Source organism: Schistocerca americana, chromosome 1 (assembly GCF_021461395.2).
Source record: "Schistocerca americana isolate TAMUIC-IGC-003095 chromosome 1, iqSchAmer2.1, whole genome shotgun sequence".
Lineage (NCBI taxonomy): Eukaryota > Metazoa > Arthropoda > Insecta > Orthoptera > Acrididae > Schistocerca > Schistocerca americana.
In genome coordinates, this window is record NC_060119.1 from 699,849,503 (window position 1) to 699,874,723 (window position 25,221).

The 25,221-nt window shown below is 37.2% G+C and overlaps 1 protein-coding gene across 1 annotated transcript in view; it reads right to left on the reverse strand.

Annotated features, from left to right (window-relative positions):
- Window positions 1-1,012: 1,012 nt before the first annotated feature.
- LOC124609553 (sushi, von Willebrand factor type A, EGF and pentraxin domain-containing protein 1) overlaps window positions 1,013-25,221 on the reverse strand; it is a 540,650-nt gene continuing 516,441 nt past the window's right edge. Inside the window, exons 12-20 of the mRNA XM_047140081.1 lie at window positions 20,295-20,529; window positions 20,026-20,199; window positions 19,631-19,810; window positions 16,441-16,677; window positions 10,041-10,220; window positions 8,486-8,659; window positions 7,259-7,438; window positions 2,912-3,020; window positions 1,013-1,661 (exon numbers count right to left, since the gene is read on the reverse strand). Of these exons, the coding sequence (XP_046996037.1) occupies window positions 1,385-1,661; window positions 2,912-3,020; window positions 7,259-7,438; window positions 8,486-8,659; window positions 10,041-10,220; window positions 16,441-16,677; window positions 19,631-19,810; window positions 20,026-20,199; window positions 20,295-20,529 (1,746 nt within the window). The 3' untranslated portion in view covers window positions 1,013-1,384. The remainder of the gene's footprint in view (window positions 1,662-2,911; window positions 3,021-7,258; window positions 7,439-8,485; window positions 8,660-10,040; window positions 10,221-16,440; window positions 16,678-19,630; window positions 19,811-20,025; window positions 20,200-20,294; window positions 20,530-25,221) is intronic.

Below are 25,221 nucleotides of genomic sequence, written 5' to 3' on the forward strand. Positions count from 1 at the left end.
TGACGAGATTGCTAAAAGGCACAGGCATGAAATCGTTTGGCTTCCTCCATACCACTGTCACTTCAATGCAATTGAAGGAGTGTGGGCGCAGATAAAAAATTACATTGCTGCAAACAATAAAAAATTCACGATCTCCGAAGTGGAAACTCTCCTTCCAGCAGCTATCAATAAATTGACAAGCGAGATGTGGGCTAAAATTGTAAACAGCACTGCAAGTGCCATCAGAGAGGCGGCCAAAACCGAAGGGGTTGTGGGAGAATGCATCGAAAATTTAATTATACATCTGGGAGAGAGCAGTGATAGTTCGAGTAGTGCTGAGGAAGACAATGTCAAATCAGATTCTGACAGTGATGTGAGTGGTGTTTTTCCATTACAGTAACTACAATGTATTCAGGAATGTAAGGAGGGAGTTTGCTATCGATCTACAACCAGATCATCATATTGTGAGTACTTTCTTCAGATTATAACTCTTAATACACTGACCAATTATTCTGTAGCTTGCAGTAGAACAAATTAATAATGCTAATACTTAACAATGGAAACCAAAACTGCTAATGTTCAACAACTTGCGAAAATAGTTTTCATTTCAGTTGCGAAGTTTAACAAATAACTTTATTATGTTTCAGCATTTTAGATACTTGTACTAAATAGCTCTTATCAGTTTTCGAGTTAATATATTTCAAGCATCAACTTTAAATAAATTCACGCGTACCAATACGACTTGTATTTTGTCTCGCTTTTATTTCTGCTGCTAGAGAATGCGTGTAGCAGACAGGGCGCCGCGCGCTGTGAGCCACGTTCGGCAACAGCGCCGTCTGCCCGCCGGAACTGTCAGTACCAATCACTCGTCTCACGGGCTATAAGTGATCAACTGGCTAACATATTGTTTGTACAACTGTGCATGGCGAATCAGAATGTAAAGTTTCAGTTGGGGTAGCTGTTACTCTTCTCAACCGTGGCACACATGAATGTTACTTTCAATAAACCTGTTAGGTGAATATCACACAAGAGATACTGTAAAATATAACAAATATATTTTATTCTCACACAGCCACTTCTATACAAAATATTTCTACAAAATAATTTTATTTACAGACAATGCACAAATATACAACAAACAAACAGACAAGCACACAGATGCACATACACACATCGGCACTCATAACACAGTCTTGGAGTGTCATACATGGTCACTGATTGAATGTATGTAGGCATATTGGTATCTTTGGAGGAGTGAAGCACTTGTATCATGCATTTGATACAGTCACATGAAATATGCCACAAATTCTCTGCTCAAAATTTACATTTTATGCAGATACATTTGTAATTTATAAATACAAGAACAGGCCACAGGTTGTGCACTGCATTAGTTTCCATTTCTTCATCAGCGTACTGCCACACCATTGATTGTGACCACTGGACTTGTCCTGTCTCTTCCAATAGGAGTAGATTCGTAATGACTGCGACGTCCAGTAACTTCATAGGGAGCATCGTACAAGTTTTCATGCTCGTGCATGTTTTCATAAACACCATTGTGGGGTGGCATGCCGTAACTGCTGCCTCCGTTTAAAGTTGCATAAGACATGACTGCAGCATTCTGATTTTCTTTACGAAGAGCACCTTCAATGTTTTCAGTATCTTTCACTGGAGTTGCCTTACGTCTGAAAATCAAATCAGATTTACATCTTTGATTATGAGTAAACATTTATTTGATAAAATAAAGTCTTGAACACTAGAATACAAAACAATAATTCAGTTTTTTTACTCTATATGTGGCATTATTTGTATCTGAGTGTGAGGACTGTCTTAGAACAGGAAAAACTGTGTATATGGAAGGGAAAAGTGATACGTAGCCTGAAAATTTGTAAACTGTGTTACAGATGAGAGCTCTACAGCAATGTAGTATACATCAGACAAGTATTTATAAGAATTTTTTAACAAATTGCACTTTCATCCTTCAATAAATTGCTGTCTGTCATTGTGCTTTCCCAAGACTAAACTGATGTGATTGTTCCGCATCACATATCTATGCATGTTTTCTTCTCGGTTCTGATATTGATTGACTGACCTGAATTGGCTCATTAACTGTGTAATCAGAGGTACTATTGTTAACATAAAAAAAACATGGGTCCATATTGGAGCTGGCTAATAATCTCTGCACCAATTTATCTTGTCAAGATCTGACTGGATGCCACTTCAATATTCCCAGAATACCACACTAATTTGATTTGGGTTCTATTCCTTTTAAAGGTCATTTTCCATATCTTTATGTAGAGGCATCTTCCGTCTACTATATGCATGACGTTGTCACATGAACACCCAAAATCTATTATCAATTACACTTACAGAAAATTTTTAGTAATTAAGAGGTGAAAGGGAAATAGTGGTTATCATTTTTCTTTTTTTGAATTATGAAACCTTATTGACTAATGAAGTATTGACACCTGACATAAATTAATATGCAAGTGCATCTGGCAGAATAAATGGTACTTTGTACATTAAAATTGATTAAATTAATAAATGGCAGACTGTAGTAGTAAGAAAAATACATAGTGGTAAATGTTGAAAAAAGACAAGTGACTGAGTGAAAACTATTATAAAAATCAATAAATGTTGTCTGCCAGACATTATAATACAAATAGTATAAATAAGCTCTACAAATTCTTTAAAAATCATTTCACTAAATGCAATCGGAAATTCTATGAATATGATAAACAATAGTATGTGAAGCTCACTCGTTGAGAATTAGCTGTTCTGTCATAATAAATAATACCTGCAAAAGAGGTCTGTAGTTGTGCATAACTCTGATGTAGTAAGACTTTTTCAGTGATCAAATTTATTTTACACTGTATTACAAAATTTATGAGCAATTGTAATTATTTTTGAAGAAAGGAAGAAATTAAATACTTACAACCGGAGGTAGATTAGACCCAGAATTATGAGCAATATTATAACAACTCCGGCTGCTGCTCCAACAATCACTCCCATGTCCGTTGATTCATTTTCTTCTGCTATGTTCACTGAAAGAAAATTAAATAACACATCAGCAATAAAAACATTCTGGCTTGCCTTTTTCATTCATTCTGTGGTTACAAATATGGTAAAAAATAGAAACATCATAAATTTAATGTCTGGATGAGAAGACAATCTAGAAAACAATGATAAAGTTACATAAATATTGGTCTATTAACAAAATAATTTGATTGTCGCAAGGTAGATGTGCGAGTAAATAGGCAGAACTTGAGCGCTTGAGCATATTCTAAATCTGAATATAATAAATTTCTTTCTGGCTGCAAATCACCACTGATTTAGAAAGCATCACTTGTGCGAAACTCAGCTTGCCCATTTCTCACAAGATATTTTACTAACCATGGGTGAAGGGCAGTTGGCAGACTCCATATTCATAGATTTATGGAAAATGTTTGACACAGTGCCCCACTGCAGCATTTTAATGTAAGTCCGAGCATAGGGAATATGGGAGAGGCTTAAAGACATCTTAAGTAATGGAACCAAACATGTTGTCTTGAACTGTGAGTTTTTATAGGAGACAAGGGTATCATCAGCAGTGCCCTATGGAAGCAATTGCACTTTTGTTCTCTATATGTATAAATGATCTGATGTATAATACAATATTAGTCACATAGATTAAATATCTAGATGTAATGTTGCACAGTGATACAAAGTGGAATGAGCACCTAAGGTTGGTAGTAGCAAAGGTGACTGTCCGACTTTGGTTTAGTGGGAGGATTTTAGGAAAGAAGATGTCTCAAAGGAGACAGTATATAAACACTAGAATGACCCATTCTTGAGTACTACTTCAGTGCCTTGGCTCCCCATCAGGCCATTAAGGGAAGACTTAAACACAGTTCAGAGATGTGATGTTAGATAGGTTAACGTTAGGTCCAATCAAAACACAAATATTATGGAAATGCTTCGTGATCTCAAATGGAAATCCCTGGGCACACAAGAGGGATGGTACTCTATCTGTTAATGGAAGTTGACAAAATGGTCACTGCTGAAGTAAGCTGTTCAATCAGGCCAGTACCATGGTGTCCATAATGACTAAACCTAATGAAACTGCACTTAATGACTGCATATACGGAAACTGCTCCAAACATGTTGCCAGTCGTGGAGTAAACAAGTAATACACGAAACCGATCCAAGTAACATAAATATGATTTTATTCATAAATCTCTGAACAATATCAGAAATAAGTCTGTCATTACTCCATGTGTAACAAGAAAAAATAATTGTACAGAAGGTGCAATATAAGTAATACACAGAACAACTGATGACTGTGGTAAAAACTAAAAGAACATAGTGAGAGTGAGACAGTGCTGCTCTGTACGTATGTAGATGTGAGTCACTGGTAGACAGCACGTGGAGACCAAGCTGTGTGCATGCTTCCTACAGGCAGCCTATAGTGGCTGGCTTGCCCACGCTGATACAGTTGGCAGTTGATTTACACGCACATGCACATGCACGTGCACATGCGCAATGACACTACACTTGGCGCACTCACACTCACGTGCACTAGCAGCAGGATACAGCACTGAGATACAGCCCCAGATCTACGATACTGGGACAAAAACTTGATAGTGGCCCTCCACCTCCAAGAATTTGAGATAGAACATGAAAAATTAAAAAAAAATTGGTTTTTCAAAAATACATTCATTTAGTACTCCACATCTTTCTGGAAAGTTTGATGTATAAAACATACATGTTTGAGGAAATTTAAGACATGTTATTTGGTTTTAAGTGTGCCAAAGTGCAGTGCCGCACCTCTTCACAGAGTATTCTTCTATCGCACATCACTTTATTTCAATCTGTGGAACTCCAACGTGTGTATTTTGTAAAGGAAACTGGAAATTTAAATGTCCTGTAGTATCTCTCCTGCTCCCAGTCAGCCAGTTTGACGTCCTACCCCCCTTAAAAAAAACTCACAATGAATACTGGGTTGGATTACTTGTGACTAGGAGAATAAGAACTCTTCAGAAAATTTGCACTCTTTGTTGCCTATTAGCTAATAACTTTCTCTTTTGTGTGACATAAAATTAAATATATGAAACATAAAAGCAGGAAAGATAAGAGACAAGCAAGACAGTACACATTTCTTCAGTCATTAGGTCCCAGCATTTTTTTTTTTTTCCCCTGTCCAATTTTGGTACAGCTTTACACGCTGTGCTTTCCTTTCTGTGAAAAAATCTATGAACTCATCAGAGTTCATCAAATATTTTACTACATGAAAAATCAAAAATGTCATTGTCTACTACCGAAAAATCTGTTAATGTGAATAGTACCCAAGGCTGGTGAAGTTTCTCGATTTGATTACATCTATTTTCTCACTGTCTGCTAGATAAAATGAAACAGGCCTTTCTAATATTGCAGCAATTGTAATATATGTCAAATAAGCGAGACTGTTTCGGTGCAAATTGTCATTTTTATCTACCTCATATATACAAATAGTATGACAGAATATAATTAATGAAGTACCAATATCAAATGTCCATTACGCCTACTACAAGCAAAAAGTTTTATGTGGTGAAATAGTTTCACATTTCATTTATATGCTCCATTTTCTCAAGTAGGAGTTCAAAAAGTAGTAGTAATTTGACATTTTTACATAAATTTGGAATTGTCATATTCTTCCTTATAATTTGTTTGATGACCCAGTTTCTTCTCATTCATTGTTCTAACAAAAAATCTTGTCATCACTAATTTTGTAACTATCCCTGCCATTATCAAAACTTATTCCCCAGTTAACTTTGCTAACACAGCTAGAACCACCGGTTCACTTGTCCTGCATTTATTCTCCGCACAATGTGTTTTCCACACTATTCCGAGAATAGATTTAAGCGGCTGCTAACCAGGGACTGTACAACTGGCCATTAAGAGTGTAGCAATCCGGCAAAAATTCTCCATCAGACTTTAATTTTTTTTAATACACTGAGAAGATAATACACAATCTTTCTTACCTGTCATTCCTCTTCCTCATTTACTTCCACTCTGTTAGTACAAATCTATTGATTTCGCTTTGATTATAACAACATTTATCATTTGCGCACCTAATCAACCACATAAACAAACAGAGATTTTCATTCACCATTTGGCTCAGTTCATATAGCCAAGTCTTCTTTATCTGCAGGAAAGTTATTTATTTCTTGATTTCTCTGGCAGACACATCACGTACACTATACATGCATTCAAAAATCAACTTACGGTTCCTTCAGATATCAACTAAGAATGTGTTCACAAATGTTAAAAAATTAACAAGGATGTGTTTCAATATCGTATGAACAACCGATAGATCAACATACATTTGATGCTACACACTTTTTGAAAAAAGGTTTTTTTTTTCAAGAATATGAATTTGGCGCTCCCTGATAATTGCCACCTGGAGCAGATACCCCAGTTTACCCAACACCCTACATCCCTGTCTGCTGAGATAAAGTGAACGCATCCAGAAAGTATATCTGTAATAGTTTAGAACTGTGTACTACAGTCTAATTAAAATTATTTTTAGCTGACAGCTGTTGTGGCACTTTTGTAGTGGTACGCAACAGATATCAGCTGTTTTTAATCATGACTAGCTTAAACAAGGAGTAGGTTGCTTGTGAGGGAAGAGTATGTTGCTGTTTGCTGCAACAGGTGACATTCAAAAAGATATCAGCAGGACCTGACTGAATTACTCATCTACATCACACTGGTCAAACAATGAATGTGAACTGATACTTTGTTGTACACACTGGCAGACAGATAATTTTCATGTGGAACTGAGAGCTCTAGTACAGTTTCAAGGTGTAAAGTGGCCATATAGTAAGTAAATTTAATGATGTTATAGTCGTGGACAGGTACCTGGAAACTTGCACTCTGAAGATACTTCTTGTCCAAGTTGAAACTCCATAAGGCATTCTCAGAAGACTAATTTCAAGAACGACTGCCTTGAGAACGAGGTGCCAAGTTTCTACTCATGGTCTGTCGCTGTCTTAACTTGTCACAAGTCTTTGGAACTTGAACTAGATTCATATTTTATAGATGATATTTGTAATGTAGGATGATAAGTTACTATTTATCAGATGGAAGCATTATTTTGTAAGAGATTTAAGAGAAGTAGAAGGGGGGGGGGGGGGGGGGTTGAAACTGCAGTGTCTGGAAAAGTAACTGACGTAATTAATGGTTTTAAGGGGAACATATTTCATACCTAGAAACAGGGATCAACAGAACAAAGAATTAAATAAAGTGGTTTGTTATAGCATACCTTCACATCTAGGTTCTTCACCAGACCAAGACCCATCTTCCATACACTTGCGAAGATATGGCCCAATACGTGAATAATGCTCAATACAGTGGTACTCAGCAGCACTATTGTAAGTGGTTGTGTGGTTTACTATTATTACACGGCCATTTTCAATAGTTCCTGGATGTTTGCAGTCCACAGCTGTAACATAAACATGGCAATCATTTCTGTAAGTAACCAAACAAATCATGGTAATCTTTACTCCCAATCTGCAAAAGAAAATTTGTCAAATGTGATATAAATAAAAAGAAGTATTTTCACACATAATTTTTTGCATGGAGTGCATAATACCATAATCTGATACTTGACAGCAATGTTCTACATATCAGTCCATTATGTGTTACAGAAAAATATGACACTGATGTCTTACAGTAAAATCAAATCTAGGGCATTTTCATATCTTTCTTTCTCAGTGTGAGGAGAATAGTGTCATGAATTATTTTTAGTATTGTTTTCAGCTGCTTCTGTCAGCATGTTGGTGTACAATATGACTCATCGGACATCCCTCATTTTGAATACTGGTTGTAGTATTGTCATTACCTGGAATTACTGGAAATATTTAAGATGTCACAGGAATGCTTAAGGATGTTACAAAGCTAATTACAGCTTTTGGAAACATACCTGGCCGAGAAAAAAAGGTGTTGCATTACTTATTGAAATCCACTCGCATTACATGCCACATGCCTAGCTGCAGCATCAGTACAAATAATACCTGAATATGACAAAAGTCACTCATAGGACGCATCCTGAGTCATCAAGGAATCATAAATTTGGTAATGAAGGGAAGTGCATGGAGCGTAAAAGTTATAGATGGGAGACCAAGACTTGTCTTCAGAAAGCAGGGTTAAATGAACGTAGTTGCAGAGTTATGCAGACATGAAAAGGCTTCTACAGGATAGACTAGTGTGGATTACTGCATCAATCCATTCTTCAGACTGAAGACCACACCACCACCACCACCACCACCACCACCACCACCACCAGCAGCAGCGACAACAACAACAACAATTATTGCAATAAGTGTAAATTTGAAAGTTGAGTTACAGTGCTGAACATGTTGTTTCCACTCCTGTTTTTTCTTACACTGGGTGGTTATTTTATGTCATGCCATTATTTATATTCATCATAGTGTTTTCCATTATTCTATTACTTTATGACAAAAAATATAACCAAATCATGATATCTTACGTGTGCAAGTGGGCATTTTTCCTGACCAGGTTCCTTTACTTTGACAAACTCTTGTGGCATTTCCATCCATATACTGTCCTTTGGGGCATGAATAGCGTGCAATTCCACCTATACTGTGTGTGTGCACCTTCACAGTTACCACTCCGTCTGTTTCAGGCTCACTGCACAATACCTCTGAAATGGTAAGAATGAGGTATGAACATAAAAATGTACATGTAAATAACAAGGTGGTGTTGAGTTGCAGACAGGCACAATGAAGCATGCAACCCCCAACCCCCACCCCCCTCCCTGTCCCTGCCCCCGCCCCCTGCACATACACAGATATATTCAAGAACAATTCACTCACATGGTTACTTTCTCCAGCCGCTTGGGCCTATTGTTATTAGATCCTGGATGTTTCATTGCTTCATGAGAACAAACGTGACATAAACATGAAATACTGTGTAAAATAAGGAAAAGGCAACCACTCAACTGTAGCAGATCAATACATGGAGCACAGTAACACAAAAGAAAACTGCATTCACACTAGCTTTCAACCACTAGCTCTTTTCCCAGCAATAATACACACACTCATGTACAGAACCACACAGAGACCCAAATGCACACTCCTGGGGCCATGGGAGAGTATGTTTGTGTGTCTGTATAGTTGTATGTGTGAATGTGTGTACTATTGCTGGAAAAAAAGCTAGTGCTTGAAAGCTAATGTGAATGCTGTTTTCTGTTATTTGTTACTGTGCTCCACACATCAGTCTGCTAAAGGTGAGTGGTTGTCATTCCATTATTTGCATATTGCTCGATCCAGGAATTTCTATTATTGTTATGTTATGCAATAAATAGGCTATCTTTAATGTTCACATTGACACTTACAAAATTATGTAGTAGGAAATAATGTGTCATCTCAAAGCATTATTGTGTATAGTTTTTAACAACCAAATTATTGAATTTTCTTGTTATTATATTCACAATACTAACAAATGAATTATCATTTTAAATAAGGAAGCATGAGAAAAAGGTTTCACATACACACAATGACATGTCATGAATGCATGGCCATTGATAACAATAATTTTCATACTTTACATTATTGCCTAAATATGTAATTTAAGTGTTTAAATACTGTGGTATGATTTCACATACTAGTGAAAGAAACCTACTTTTACTCACTGTGTCATTCTGTAGAAATTAAACCAACAAAGTAAATCATTTGGATGTATTATAATTTGCATAGTTATTTCTATGCCTACCGTGAAATCATATTGTACATTGCTGTAAATTTTCATCTCTTTGATGCAAAGAAAATTAATGACTAGGGTATTTCATGGGATATACACATCCATTGCAAGTTCAATTAATGAACTACATGTTGCAGTCTGTTGAGACTGAACTGAATGGATGAGAAGACAAATCTTGTAGATACCATTTTTGAAATAATGGTATGACTAATCATTTTAAGGAAGAGATCGGGTGAGAATACATACAGAGTTGATGGAGCTATTAATATTTGAATTGAACTGAATTGCTTCTGAGTGTGTTAGGTTTTTAAGGTGATACTTACCTTTGCATTTTGGTGTTTCAGAACTCCATGTTCCATTTCCAAGACAGTGTCTTCTACCATGACCATCAAGTTCATAATTGGTGTCACACTCATACAAAATAGTAGCACCATAATATGTTGCATTGGAACTCAGAGTGTACTTTCCATGTGCAACTGCTTCGGGTTCTCCACAGTTCACATCTTTAAGAAAAAGTTAATTTTAGACATCTATAGACATCCAATGGTTACTCAAAACATATGCCACCTTGCAGGGTCAAATTACACATAGTAAAGTTTAGCTAATTTGATCAGCTGACGTAAAATATAAGTAATGAATAAAATTTTCTGTCTTTTGTACAATAAATAAAGAGTTAAAAAGAGGTAATAATACACTCAAATATGAAAATGTGGGCATCAATCAAGATATTATCATCAGCATAGCAAAAGGTTTTGTTTCCTGAGGTAGACACAAACTTCAGAAGAACTTATCAAGCACTGTAAAGGGCACTAAGGATATTCTGGTGAGACATGAATCTTGACTTTTTCCAAGCACATCCAGAGTTTTAATTTGTTGATGGTAGGGAACTTAATTAGAGTAAGGTTTGCTGTTTCAGAAATTATTTTCAGGGGAAATTGTCAGGAAATGCTGGAAGGGGAAAATTCTTGGACCATGCTTTTGGGGGAGAAGAGGAGAAACCCTTTGGAACTGTGTCTGAAACATTTCTAGGATGGGTTTAATGCAAACTATATTGTTTGTGAGTTGGAGTTGGGTGTGGATTGGTATTTTCAATAGTGTGAAAGTGAGGTTGGCAGCACTACTACTGTAGACTCTTTGGTGAACTGAGTGATGTGAATTTTACTGTGTCTGAGTGTTTGGACGTGTGGTTTACAAATGTGAAATAAAATGTAAAATACAGACAAGTGCAATTGTTTCTTTCAGCCTAAAACTATCATAAATCTAACAACTGTGACCTTTGGAATGTGATTAATGCTTTTGTTAGCCCTGGCTGGGAGACTGCTGTGAATGGCATCCTGAAAAATGAGGTGAAACTGGGTCTGTCAGGTATAAGGGTGGTTTGCTGAAGGCAGTATTGGATGGTCATTGCAGAAGAAGAGGAGAGGTACTTTTGAAAGCACAAAAAATGTCCATGGATGAAATCTGAATTACCTGCCATGATACACAGGAGCCAGACACATTACGGGGTGATCAGATGTACTCATAAAACTAAAGAATGCTTGTAATTGTGAGTCTAGTAGAAGAATTAACATCTTTTGACACTTAGCATGAGGATGTACTCTGTAAAACCAAGCCAGAAAACTGTGCCACATTATTCATAGTAAAGGCACTTCATTTCATGATCTGGAGTCAAGAGTGGTAAGAAGTATCCAAGTGTCAGCAGTTGTAATATAATGCATTTGTAGTTCAGTGGCATAGATAATGGTCTAGTAGGCAACTGCCTGCTGACAAGGTTTGGTTCAGATCTGGCTTAGTGCAATTTTTTTGGCATTGTTAATTTATTTAATCAGTAGAAATCACAAAATAAATGGAATGAGCAGTTTATGGTTATTATTAAGATACTTTCAGCTGTCTAAAGAGCAAAGCATTTAGCTTCTTTACTAGTTAATATCCTGTCCAAAGGCCTTCAACTTGAATTACTATCTGGAACCTGTGAGCAAGTGAGTCTATGAAGTGTGTAATAATCTCTCATTTTCTGTCAACTCCTCCCTTCATGGTATGGGGTCAGACTAGTTTTCTCACATGGTCAGGTTTGTATCTGCCCATATGTTTTCAGTAAGGATTAGGTTTGGTGCAGGATGGGACTAATATAGAATAAAAATGTTAGTGTGTTCTACAAACCACTCCTGCACCATAACTGATGTTTATATAGGAGACTGATCCTACTGGAAACAGATTACTCTGTCAGCATATAGCTGTCAAACAGATGGTACCATAATATTAATCAGAATATGGGTATACTGGGCAGCATCAAGTCAACCATTAATCCTCTGAAGCATTCCAAGTCCACAGAAGCATATCCAGCCCCAAGCTGCTACAGAGACATGGCTACATCACAGAGCCTCTCCTTGACAGCCACACTTTTGCTAAGTAATCCAGCCTCACTGAATCATATTCACTGACCTGGGAAATGCAGCAGTATGTTTCAGTTGCACTGTGTTTAAAAAAGGATTTTCCCATGGTGTACTGACAAGTTCATTACCGCGGACAGGTGTTATTACACCTCAGTCCAGTTCCAACAAGCCGAATGCATTTTCCGGTATCTTGATAATGTTATATCCATTATCATACAGGGTACCCAGGAACACCCTACTGTGTCCTGGCATCTGATGCCGTCAAATTCCCTTCCTCCATAAGAGCAATGATGCAATCATGAATAGCCTGTTGATGACGATGCATGGCATATGACTAATGGGATTTGATGGGAAGGGATGTGGTGCAGGTATTTGACCTTGCTAACAGTCTATTATCACATAACATTAATGAAGTTATGTGAATATTTCTCACGTATTACATCAAATATAAAAATTTAATTTTTTAACTCCAGGGCAGTCCTTCTCCACCAAAAGTAACTCTCTTTAACCTACATCCAAAATTCCATTGCATCTTCTGTGAGAAATTAACTGCACATTCCAAAATGTATTTCATACAATACAGTGGAAGACTTCACAGCTTTCAGCCAGCAAGGCCTTCATCAAAAATAGACAACAGACACACTCTCAAGCAAATGCAACACACACACACACACACACACACACACACACACACACACACACACTCACTCTCTCTCTCTCTCTCTCTCTCTCTCTCTCTCTCTCTCTCTCTCTCTCTCTGCAAGCAGTGTGGAGTGTGGCTTCAGTTGCCTGAGACTGCAGTCATGTGTCTGTGAGTTGCATTTGTGTGTGTGTGTGTGTGTGTGTGTGTGTGTGTGTGTGTGTGTGTGTTAGTCATTGTCCTCACCCATCCAGCCCCATCCCTGTTCCCATTCCAGCACTACACAGCCCTCATTCCACCATCGCAGCCAGTCTTTTTACTTCTCTCTTTCCCGCTACCCCGTCCCCCCTCCCCACCTTTCTCCACTGCCCTCTGTGCCGTGGGGTAGCCACGGTTTGCGTGGCTCCCCCCATCAGAGGTTTGAGTCCCCGCTCGGGCATGGGTGTGTGTGTGTGTGTTATCTCTAGTGTAAGTTAGTTTAAGTATTGTGTAAGCCTAGGGACCTATGACCTCAGCAGTTTGGTCCTATAGGAACTTACCTCAAATTTCCAATGTTTTCCTGCCCTCCATCTAACCTCCCGACTGCACTTAGCTGCCCTACCCTCTCTCACTCCCATCATGCACTGCTCGCAGTGTGCCTTCAGTTTCCTGATACTGCAGTTGTGTGTGTGATCTATTTTTGATGAAGGGCTTACTGGCTGAAAGCTTTACTTGTGACAGTCTTTTTGTTGTGCCTATCTGAAACTCAACATCTCTGCTATGGGATTTGAACTTAAGATACTTCACATATAAAACCTGCACACTTTTTATTCAGCTACAGTGACAATTTACAAACTTATACCTAATCAGTTTATATGTACTATCACTATAGATAATACCAGAATATTTTATTTGCAGAAAAGACTTTGAGCCTTCTTGGAAAATATAAAAAATATGGAGTGTTGTACTCAGTTCTCATAAGTGCTGTATCAGCCTTTGACTCTGGGTGTGATTTCTGCCAGCCAGTTTTTGTACTGTCAAGTCTCAAGTCTACATGACTACTAAAGTATTTGACTAACGTAGCTGATAGCTTCTGCAGGTGATGTGAGACATATTGTTCATGTCCACAATTACACTCAAGAAAAATGATTCTGAATGTGCTCAGAGTCTAGAGATGGAAGGTAAGGTATGTTAAATAGAACATGAGTTGTTGGGATTGGTATTACATACATAATGATAGGCCTGGAATTTATAAAGGAATTAGTGGAAAGAGGGTTTGCTGCTGAGAACTTTCAATGTCAGGCCTTTAGGGGCAGTTCAAGGATGATGAGCAAAAGGATATCAGACTGTACCTTGGCAATGATGAGAATGCTTTTGCAAAAGATAAATAGGTATTAACAAGAAACAAGTGTCAAATAAAGTAAGGAGTCCCTTTACACAGGAAAAAAGATAATGAGTACATACAGAAGGAATAATAACAGATGGTAAACAAGAAAAAATTGTCATTAAGCATGCTGTAAGGATTGAATAAAACAAATAAGACTAAAAAGAGGAAGAAGACTGCTTGCTAAAAAAGAAGGAAAAATGTCACCAAAACAAAGAGATCGTTGTCAGAGAGGAGATCATCAAACACAGAGCATAATCACTGCACAAAGAAAATGATCATTACCATAGTAAGAAAATTAATGATTGATATTAAACTATTAATAGGCAAAATGGGCAATTACAAAACTGGTGTAAGAAGTTGTGGAGTAGTTGAAAGCCATTTAAATGAACACATAGGTTAATTAGAAGGAAAAAAGAGATCATTAATGGAAAAATAGTGCTGTAGGAAAGATAAGAGACATTTATGATGAGAAAATGAGGCAACAGTTAAAATGGGCCAGATGAGAGGCAAGAGTGTCAGTTAACATGTAGGAGCCACATGAGAAGGAAATTCCACTGTGAAAACTGTTAACATTATAGAGAGACAGAGTCCATTGGCAATACTTGCCTGCAGGAGATGTAAATTGTAGAACTATTTGCAGAATCTAAAACAGAACACAGCACTCATAACTTTAGATAAATAGGTCCCTTGATAAAGGAGGAAAGACAAATAGGTTGAGGAAAGGGGTGGAGGGTAGAGCACTCATACAACATGCTAAGCCATGTCCAGTTGTTGTTGTTGTTGTTGTTGTTGTTGTTGTGGTTGTTGTGGTCTTCAGTCCAGAGACTGGTTTGATGCAGCTCTCCATGCTACTCTATCCTGTGCAAGTTGCTTCATCTCCCAGCACGTACTGCAGCCTACACCCTTCTGAATCTGCGTAGTGTATTCATCTCTTGGTCTCCCTCTACGATTTTTACCCTCCACACTGCCCTCCAATACTAAATTGGTGATCCCTTGATGCCTCAGAACATGTCCTACCAACCGATCCCTTCTTCTAGTCAAGTTGTGCCACAAACTCCTCTTCTCCCCAATTCTATTCAATACCTCCTCATTAGTTATGTGATCTACCCATTTAAACTTCGGCATTCTTCTGTAGCACCACATTTCGAAAGCTTCTATTCTCTTCTTGTCCATACTATTTATTGTCCGTGTTTCACTTCCATACATGGCCACACTCCATACTAATACTTTCAGAAACGACTTCCTGACACTTAAATCTATACTCGATGTTAAGAAATTTCTTTTCTTCAGAAATGCTTTCCTTGCCATTGCCAGTCTACATTTTATATCCTCTCTACTTTGACCATCATCAGTTATTTTGCTCCACAAATAGCAAAACTGCTTTACTACTTTAAGTGTCTCATCTGCTAACCTAATTCCCTCAGCATCGCTCGTTATTGTCCAGTTATTGAGTAGAAATGGAAGGCCTATGTCAGTTCTGACACAAACATTAAATACCACTGTTTTAACTTTTCTTGCTCAAAATTTGAATTTGTTTCATGTACTTGTGGGAGATAAAAGTAGATAAAGGAATTATTTTTTGAGGGGCTCAGTTGCAAAAAGAAAGTCAATTAGCACAGCATGCACACACAATTATTAATGCGGCAACAAATTTTGCATTGCACTGGTATGAGAAAGAGAATTATATCAAATCCTTTTTAACATACTGAGTGATAGTAAATACATCAAAGCCTCCAGTGGCAACAGAGTGTAACAGATGAAAGACTGTGGGGCAACACCTTTGATATTATTTAGTAGTTAAGTCATTATCCTCGTAACGTTGTGTTCTTAAAATTTAAAAAAAATTACTAATTATAATAAAACTAACAGAAATTGCTGTTTGTCACTCATGCTTTACGTAAAGTCTCTATCAACAAAATTCAGTGCAAAAGAAGCAGTTAATGTAACTTTGCAATTCACAGTTGTTTTCTCAATATTCGTGCAAACTCTAAGATTAGCAAAGTGCAAAAAAGAATGTATGCATGTCTTCTCTTTTAATTTTGAAGTTAAGTAATAAATATGAGGAAAATATCTAAAAAAGCACATTAAACAATAGCAGTCCTTTACTGTTCATTATTTCACTCTCAGGTTAATTAGCAGTTATTTCCGCTACAGTCATATGCTTACCCTATTCTAGACTCTTCATTCAAAATTATTGTTACTGTTAGGATGCATTATGTACTTAATGATGCTAAGGTTGTGACCAAGTGTTATAATAACATGTAGAACTTAATTTTGATGTGTGAGATTTTGGATTCCTTAAGAAGTTAATGAATGTTACTTACAGAGACATTGTGGAACTTCACCACTCCACTGACCACTCTCTTCACATGTACTTAAAGCTTCACCAACAACTTTATATCCCCTTTCACAACTATATTTCACAAGAGATCCAATTTTATAGGTAGCCACAGAAACGGCTGAATCCTGAGTTTTTATAAGTGTTCTGCCATACACTCGGTCATTTCCTGTTACTGATAATATGCTGTGAGGTGGAAGTACTGGCTCTGGACAGCGGATTTCTGGAAAAAGTGATTATGTTTTAATTAAATAAAAAAGATCAGCAACACCAACACGCAAACTGTAATATATTGTGACCAAGGTAAATACTTGGTTTTTTCTCTCTCTCTCTCTCTCTCTCTCTCTCTCTCTCTCTCTCTCTCTCTCTCTCTCTCTCTCTCTCTGACAGATTGACAGTCTTTCCTTTTAACTCCATCTGGTAAGTCTCCCCTAACCTGGGGTTCTGGGTGACTTTTCTGAACTCCACCCCTTTCCCTAAACCTCTTCAGTCCTTTCCCTTCACCCCCTTCAACCCCTCCACCAGAGGAATGAACCACTGTCTCCAAAAACTTGCATATGTAAAACCTTTTTTTATATGAGTGTTCTCCTGCTGCCGCTTGGTGAGTAGATTTTTTATCTATCCAATTACATTATATTGTCAAAAATGAATTATTTTCATTCTTTAATTATATTTTAAATTTCTGTTTTATCTGACAGATTTGAATTTGGAAAAATTGAGGAGCTTCTTAAAGCACTCTGCTTATTTTTCACAGTTTTCTGTATTATTAACAGACAATTTACCATTTTCTCTTTTAAAACATGAACTTGGCAGCTGATACTTCTTCAAGTTAGTTTTGAAAGTTTTAGAACACTTTCTAGTGTTGTTTTTCTAGAAGACTTTTTCAATGTCTTGTAGAAGAGACTTTTCAAAATGTCTCTTAGCGATCTCAAAATTTTTGCCACTTGCTTTCCTCGGTGTATGAATTCCAAATAATCAACTTCTTTCTTTGCACAATACCATTTTTGCTACCCTCTGTCCTTCCTGCAAAGCATATTTGCAGTCCAAAATCCACCACTTGATATTCTTGTTCTTTTTCAATGGTGCAGTTTCGTTGGCAGCATCTAATTTTTTTAATACTGCTGCTTTTCCAAGCACACTAGTTTCTAAGCTATTTAATTTGTTCTGGAAGAGTTCTTTGTTGTTACAGAATTTCTGTATATCAAGCTTAAATTTTATTCCTCCGGATCTTAGCCTTGCATAGGGAAATATGTCTTACCTTATCTGTCATCAGGTAATGGTTTCTTTCAGGATTTGCTCCATTTTTCATCTTGACTTTCATTATTTCTTTAATGTTTCTACCTGAAACCACAACATGATCAATTTGGGACATTCCTAAATTTGAATTTAGTGGTCTCCAATTTTTTTTTTCTTTTTTGTTTTCTGGGAAGCTTTTTGAAATATGCTTACACCAGTTTTAAGTTGAAAGCTTTTCACAGACTGATCAACCTTCAACATTTCTGGTTGTACTCTTGTGTGCTATGCAGTCTTTGATAATTATTCAAAATGCTTTCTGTTTTCCAACCTGAGCATTAAATATCTCTGAATAGTATTTTCATATTTTAATTTGGGATTTTGGACACTCCATTTTCTAAAGTTTGCCAAAAATATTCCACCTTATCTGGGTTCTTAATTTTTGTTTCCACTCCGTAATGTTACAAAGGACAGTCTTTCTGATGGAGCATAAAAATTTGTCATAGAGTCCATCACTTTACAATTAATGGTGAATATTATTCCTAGATGTGGAATATCTTGTTTGTGACTAGTTCCTACTTTCCCTTTAAAGATGTAGTACTTATCATATGGCTTAGGAGTGTTGTATGTGTACCCTGTTTCCTGTAAGGCCTAAACAGAAATTCTTTGTTTATCTACAGCTTTTGAAAGTCATTTTAAGTTTTGGTTTTTAAAAAGGAATTTATGTTCAGTGTTCCAAGAAGGTATTTCCTTTTGGATCTAAATTTTTACAGAATACTACAACTCATTCCTGTAATCTGGTTTGGGCTCACCAGAATCCACAGGCCCAATTGCATCACATAAGGTGGTGGAGTATTTCTTTTGAAGAATACCTCTTGGAGTAATCCTTTTCCAAGATGTACCCATTGTGCATTCAGAAGTTGCTTGAACTTCAAAAGGGGAAATGAATTTCTTCATTTCACTCTTAAAACTGGAACTGTAAGTTATTTCACTCACATCAACTGGGAAGTTGCTTCTTTTGGAAATGGACTACTTCTGAATTGCCCTCTTCTGAGTAATAAAGACCTGTAGCACACTTCTGTTAGTGCCTTCATTACCACTTGATGGAATTAAATATTGCATTCTAGTTGCTTTATATCTTTTAAATCATTTTCAGTACATCCTGGATTGGAAAAGGTATCTGTAATCATTTAGTTTCATTTGATCTTTTAAATCTACTAACTTTTCTTGTGTTTGCTGTTTATTTCCAATGGGCCACACATATTGTTTCTTTTGTCCACAGTTTGCTGTATATTTCTTGCCATGAAAACTATTTTTTGTGTTTTCTTCATCCATTTTGTATAAAAACTCTTTCTTCCCTTTATTATTTCCACTGTAGTTACAAACTCATCTCAGCACCTGATATGTTTGCATGTAGAGCCTTAGTTTCTTCTTTATTACTGTCAGTTTGGTTTTGTCACCCGTTCCTAAAACTTTGGTTCTTCTTTTCAAGCAAATCTCCTCTTTCTTAATTTCAAAATCATAAGCTTTTATTTTCCTTACTTTCCATATCAGAGCCAATAAACGCAAGGACTATTTTTCTGTAACATATTTAATGTTTTTAAGTTCTGCACTAACATCATCTGCTCCTACTGAAACTCCTTTAACAGGTCTAATCTATCGAGATATGATTACCTTATTGATCGTTCTTTTAGAAGATAAAAAATTCCACAGATTTTTTGCTTATTTATATTCACTCACTGAGCATTAGTATTTATGTCTGTCAGCACCATTAATTGATTTGAATTTACATCTGCACCCGTCTTGGCTCTCATATCTTTAAACAATAATCCACATTTCAATCATTTACAGTAAAATCTATCATTGTTTGATAACATCATACATCTTAACATATTATGTTTCTAAATGCATTTGTGTGTTATTGAACAGTAAATTTTACATACCTTCACAGTGTGGTGATTCATCACTCCACTGATAATTTTCAAGACAATGTCGGGATGAAACTCCAACAAGTCTGTAGTTGCGGACACAACTGTATGTTATTTCACTGTCAAGGTAAGTTGTTCCATTTACATATGTTGCAGATCCATAAAGCATAGGTGGAACTTTACCACAGTCAATATCTGTTAAAAACATGTTGTGTTTTATTCAGAAATTAATATATTACAAATTATGTCAGTTCGCAAATGGGCTGACTGTTACAAAAGCAAATTTGTTTTTAATCATGAAGTACAAAGTTATACTTTCTGTGCACTATAAACAAAATAAAAATTAAATCAGTAGCACTACTGTCTCATTTTCAGTACATATGGCATATGGAGTTATACTTGTAACTTACATTCACAAGTTGGTGGTTCACCAGACCATTCACCGTTTAATGTACATTCATGTATGGATTGTCCACGGAGGATATGGCCAACTTCACAGTGATATTCAATAGTTGAATGCACATTGAAGTCATAGCCAACTACATAGCTTCCAGAAGGGACTTCAGGTTCCTCGCAGGTAATCACTGTAATTTGATAAATGAGTTTGTTACAGAATGTGTAATATTGTGATCATGTAACTGATACTGTAGAGATTTTGGGTGGGAAAAGGTATACTTACAAACACAAGCCGGGGCATCTGCTGACCATTTCCCTTCTCTTGTGCACGTCTGTCGCTCTGTTCCATCCATCCAATAATCCTCATCACAAGTATACTCTACTATACTTCCATGTGTAGTTGTTTTGTTGACTAGATTATAGCGACCATTATCAATATTAGGTGGTGCTCCACAGTCAACAAATTTACAAGTAGGAGCCTTACCAGACCACTCCCCACCAAGGCTGCATGACAAGACCTAGAAGATTTTTAAAACCACATATCTATTTTATACGAACATTTGTCTCCAAATAAACCAGCAGTTCTTTGAATCACCAGAACATCACTACAAAATAATTTCAAAAATTTTATGCAACGTAATTATGACCATTTAAAAAATAATTGTCAATATAAATCATGAAAGCAAGTACTTGGGTTTTTAATATTTACCAAACATGAAAATAGGAATTTCAAATTTTGTGCCTGAACCCCAAATGTTACACTAAGTCAAATTAATGCTTCATAACTGCTTGAACAAACTGTTTTCCTAGAAGCAGTTTTGATTATTTCTTTATTTTTAACATCATATTTCCATTTATGAATATAAATTATAATAATTTGTCTAAAAATATATGTATAGAGTAATAAAATCTTCTTGGCCTTCCAGCTACATCAGATGGTTAAAATGTCAAGAGTTTTTGACCAAGCTCTCCTCAGCCATTGTCAAGTGGTAAATGACTGCCATGTCATCCTGACCTCACCGAGAAGATTTTATTAATTCCTATCGCCATGAGACCATGCATTAATACATATGTATAGATTTAAATCATAGCGAAACTTTCACCTTCTTTTTCTGTTCCAAGGTAACCCTGCATTCTGCACTGTAGTCATTTTTGTTCCCTAGTAATCATTAATAATAAGATATATGAGAGCAATCATGTTTTCTCTGATAAATACTTCTCACACCTATCCAGCACATTTCTTTTGTATTGTTCTTGTGCTGATGCAACTCCATCTCTTCTCATTCCATACCAATGTTTTCATTTCTTCATGGTTACCCATACAATTTCCTTGATAAAGTGCATAATAGCTTTCAGACTTCACACTCTTTCTTTCTTTATTACTCCAGCTACATCTACATCTACATACAACCTCTACAAATCACAGTGAAGTGTATGGGGTTTCTCAATGTACCACTTAATAGGCCTTCTTTCCATTCTGTTTGCTTATGGCGCATAGGTACAATGGTGGCTTAAATGATTCTTCAGTATGCTTTTTAAATGATTAAGCTGTGGGTTTGTGGTAAAATGCTGTCTATTGCATCAACTAAATGGAACCATTTTTTTGCCTTGTTTCACAAAACTTTATTACTGTGTGTGTGTGTGTGTGTGTGTGTGTGTGTGTGTGTGTGTGAGATCTATTTTTGACAAAAGCTAATTCTGTGGCTGTCTTTTTGTTGTGCCTATCTGCGACTCAGTATCTCCACTATATGGTGAGTAGCAATTATTCTTTTCATAATACCGTTATTTTAATTCCTAGTATTTTTAATTGCATGAGCTGTGCACCCTTTCCTTTTATGTATAGCACTTCTACATCTATTACATATTTGTGGTTCTAGTTTAAGCAATGTTCAGAAAAGGATGAATCTGGTTTTTTAAATCTCTATCTCCCGTGATATTCAGTGAACCTAGTACAGATTGACTACTTAGTCTGTCCTTTATAGCAGGACTAACACTCTTGGTAGGCGGTCTTATAATCCTCACTTTTCATGATGACAGGGCTGTTTAACCTTTGAACTGAAGAAACATCCACCTAATTCCTTTGATACATAGAAAAATACAGAGACCCTTTGCTTTTAAAATGTTGCCTATCCCATTAGAAATTTTACCTACAAAAGGTAAGCTGCACGATTTCCTCTTTGGTCTACCTGTGTTGTCCACTGAAAACAACAGTGATCTGGCTTGCTTTGTCAGTTTATTTATTGGTAATGTTATAAATAATTTGGATCTACATTCACTATTGGTGGTCTTCTTGGGACAAGAAGACAGAAAGGAGATGGTGGAATGTTGCATGTTTGTAATGTTCATAAGTTATTGGGTGTAGAGAGAAAGCTGGGATGAACATATCAGTAAAGGAGTTTTTTCAGTAAATTTTAAATTTATGGTTACTAGTTTTCATTTTTAATTGATGCCAAGGAATTGAGGAATGCCGTAACTCCATGTTGACCTTTTTGTTAGTGTGCCTCTGGTTCTTACTTTCCAAGAACTTCTGGAGTTGTCTAGCAGAACCTTTCCACATACAAAGAATATCATCTACATATCTACACCAATACACTTCATCTTTTGCCAGTATTTCACCCTGTAATCAGTCTCCCACTTGTTATGAAAATTCCTGTTAACGAGGGGGATAAGTGTAAGCCCAGTACCAGACCATCTGCTTGCTTGTAATAGTTCCCTTGAAATCAGAAATAATTCTGATTTAAATAAAATTCTGCTGTCCTTCTGGATTAATGTTGTGTAAATACAATAACTGTGGCACAATATCTATACAGTCTTTCACAAGAATGTTTGAAAACAGGCTGTGTACACGAAAAGAAACTAATTTTACAAAGTACAGTTTATGTACTGTAATTAGTCTAATTTAGTCTTTGTACTCCTTTTGAGAGTGATACTAGGGGGTTGCAGTAAATTCCTTGACTCTTCACTTATTGCTGATTACTGAATCCTGTAAAAGCTGATAGGCTTTAGAGGATAATTGGTGTCTTCTAATAACACTAAATTAGTTACAATTTACCATAAAATGGTCAGGTAAACACTTCTTTGTATTGGTAGAATGGGATGATGGACGATATTGAGTGGCATGGGTAGAGGGAGAAAGAATGGGGAAGTGGTTGGGGAAGGGTACTTGATGGCTAGGAGGGAGGTAGCAGAGGTACAGGATAGGGATGCAGGAGGGAAATGCAGCAAATGCACATTATAGGAATATAATATGTGGATGCCAGAGCCAGTGAGTTCATGTGGTACATGACAATGATGATGATGATGATCATCATCATCATGATCTGAGGGAGTGGATTAGGAGGAGGTGACTGGACAGTGAGCCTTGTATAGAGGGTGTAGGTGCTGTGTGTTACTGGAGACTGAGGCCAGAAAGATTACACGAGTCGAGGATGTGTTGCAAGGATAACTCCCAAGTGTGTAGTTCAGAAAAACTGGTGCTGAGAGGAGGGATCCAGATGGTATGGGTTGTGATACAGTCATTCAAATCAAGCATGTTGTGCTTGAAACTTCCTGGCAGATTAAAACTGTGTGCCGGCCCGAGACTCGAACATGGGACCTTTGCCTTTTGCGGGCAAGCGCTCTACCAACTGAGCTACCCAAGCACGACTCACGCCCTGTCCTCACAGCTTTCACAGCTTTACTTCTGCCAGTATCTTGTCTCCTACCTTCCAAACTTTACAGAAGCTCTTCTTCGAACCTTGCAGAACTAGCACTCCTGAAAAAATGGATATTGCGGAGACATGGCTTAGCCACAGCCTGGGGGTTGTTTCCAGAAACATTCTGGAATCATGTTGTGCTTGTTAGTGTGTTCCACCACGGGCAGTCAACTCTGCTCTTTGTCACACTTTGGCGGAGGCCATTCATCGTTGTGGATAGCTAATTTGTGGTCATGCACATATAAAATGCTACAAAGAAATTATGACAGAGCTGGTATATGACATGGCTGCTTTCATGGGTGGCCCTGCCACTGATGGGATAGGATAAGTTTGAGTGCTCTAGCTAGTTAAAGGTCTAATCTGAAAGCTAGCAAAGTTTTCATCCTTTTTTGCATGGCTGTCAATGATTGAACACTTCCAATATTTGTTGAGCTGTCTCAATTGCTCTAAAATTATTTACATTCGGCTCTCACTTTCCTTAACCAGCCTCCATAGCCAAGGTTCCTAATGCATGCTTGCATGGTGGTGCTCCACTTGTAGGTAAGCTGGTCCAAATCCCAATTTTGCAAAATTTTCCCTGCCAGTAGCTGGCCATAAGAGGTGGTGGTGGCAAGTTCCTAATTACCAGCTTTTGCACCAATGTCCTGGATAAAATTCCAAATGTCTCCACAGTGTTTTGTGAAGTGAGGACATGTGACACTATTGATGGTGATCCAGCTGTCAGATGGGAATCTTAAGCTCGATAGCCACCTTGGTGCTTCCTGAGAGAAGTATGTTAGGTGGTGGCACCAGGTTTCATCCTCTTCTTTCCCTTCATCCGTAACAGCACAAACCCAACACTACACTGCACAAGCACTTACCGCAATCATCCATAAGAAACATATACACACTTGACACTTCAGAACAGGTCAGACGAAGGCAACAAGAAAACACCTCCACTAGGACGTTGCCCAGAAATCTGATGCAGGACTCCTGCATCTGCTCCCCTATGCTCATTTCCTGAGTATGGGACTATGTTGACTTTGAGAACTTTGCTTACTATATTGAAATATTGAGTTTTCTTATGAAGTTTAAAGAATGTAAGCACAAAATATGTTGCCATTCAGCCAGCCAGTGTGGCCAAGCAGTTCTAGGCACTGCAAACTGGAACCACACGGCTACTACAGTTGTAGGTTCAAATCCTGCCTCGGGCATGGATGTGTGTGATGATGTCCTTAGATTAGTTAGGTTTAAGTAGTTCTACGTTCTAGGGGACTGATGACCTCAGATGTTAAGTCCCATAGTGCTCAGAGCCATTTGAACCATTTTTTGTTGCCTTCCTTTTCTTTCTTTCTATTTTCCTCTCTTTTCTTCCCCTGTCCAGTGTACACTGGCAACCTTCTGTGATAGATAATTACATACTCAACTCAACAGTGGTTTGCCTGGGTATACAGTAGAGAGAGCTATAGTCCACAGTGTTAGATTAGTGAACCAATGCAAGCACATTGCATTCTTTTGCATTCCATGTCAACTGTC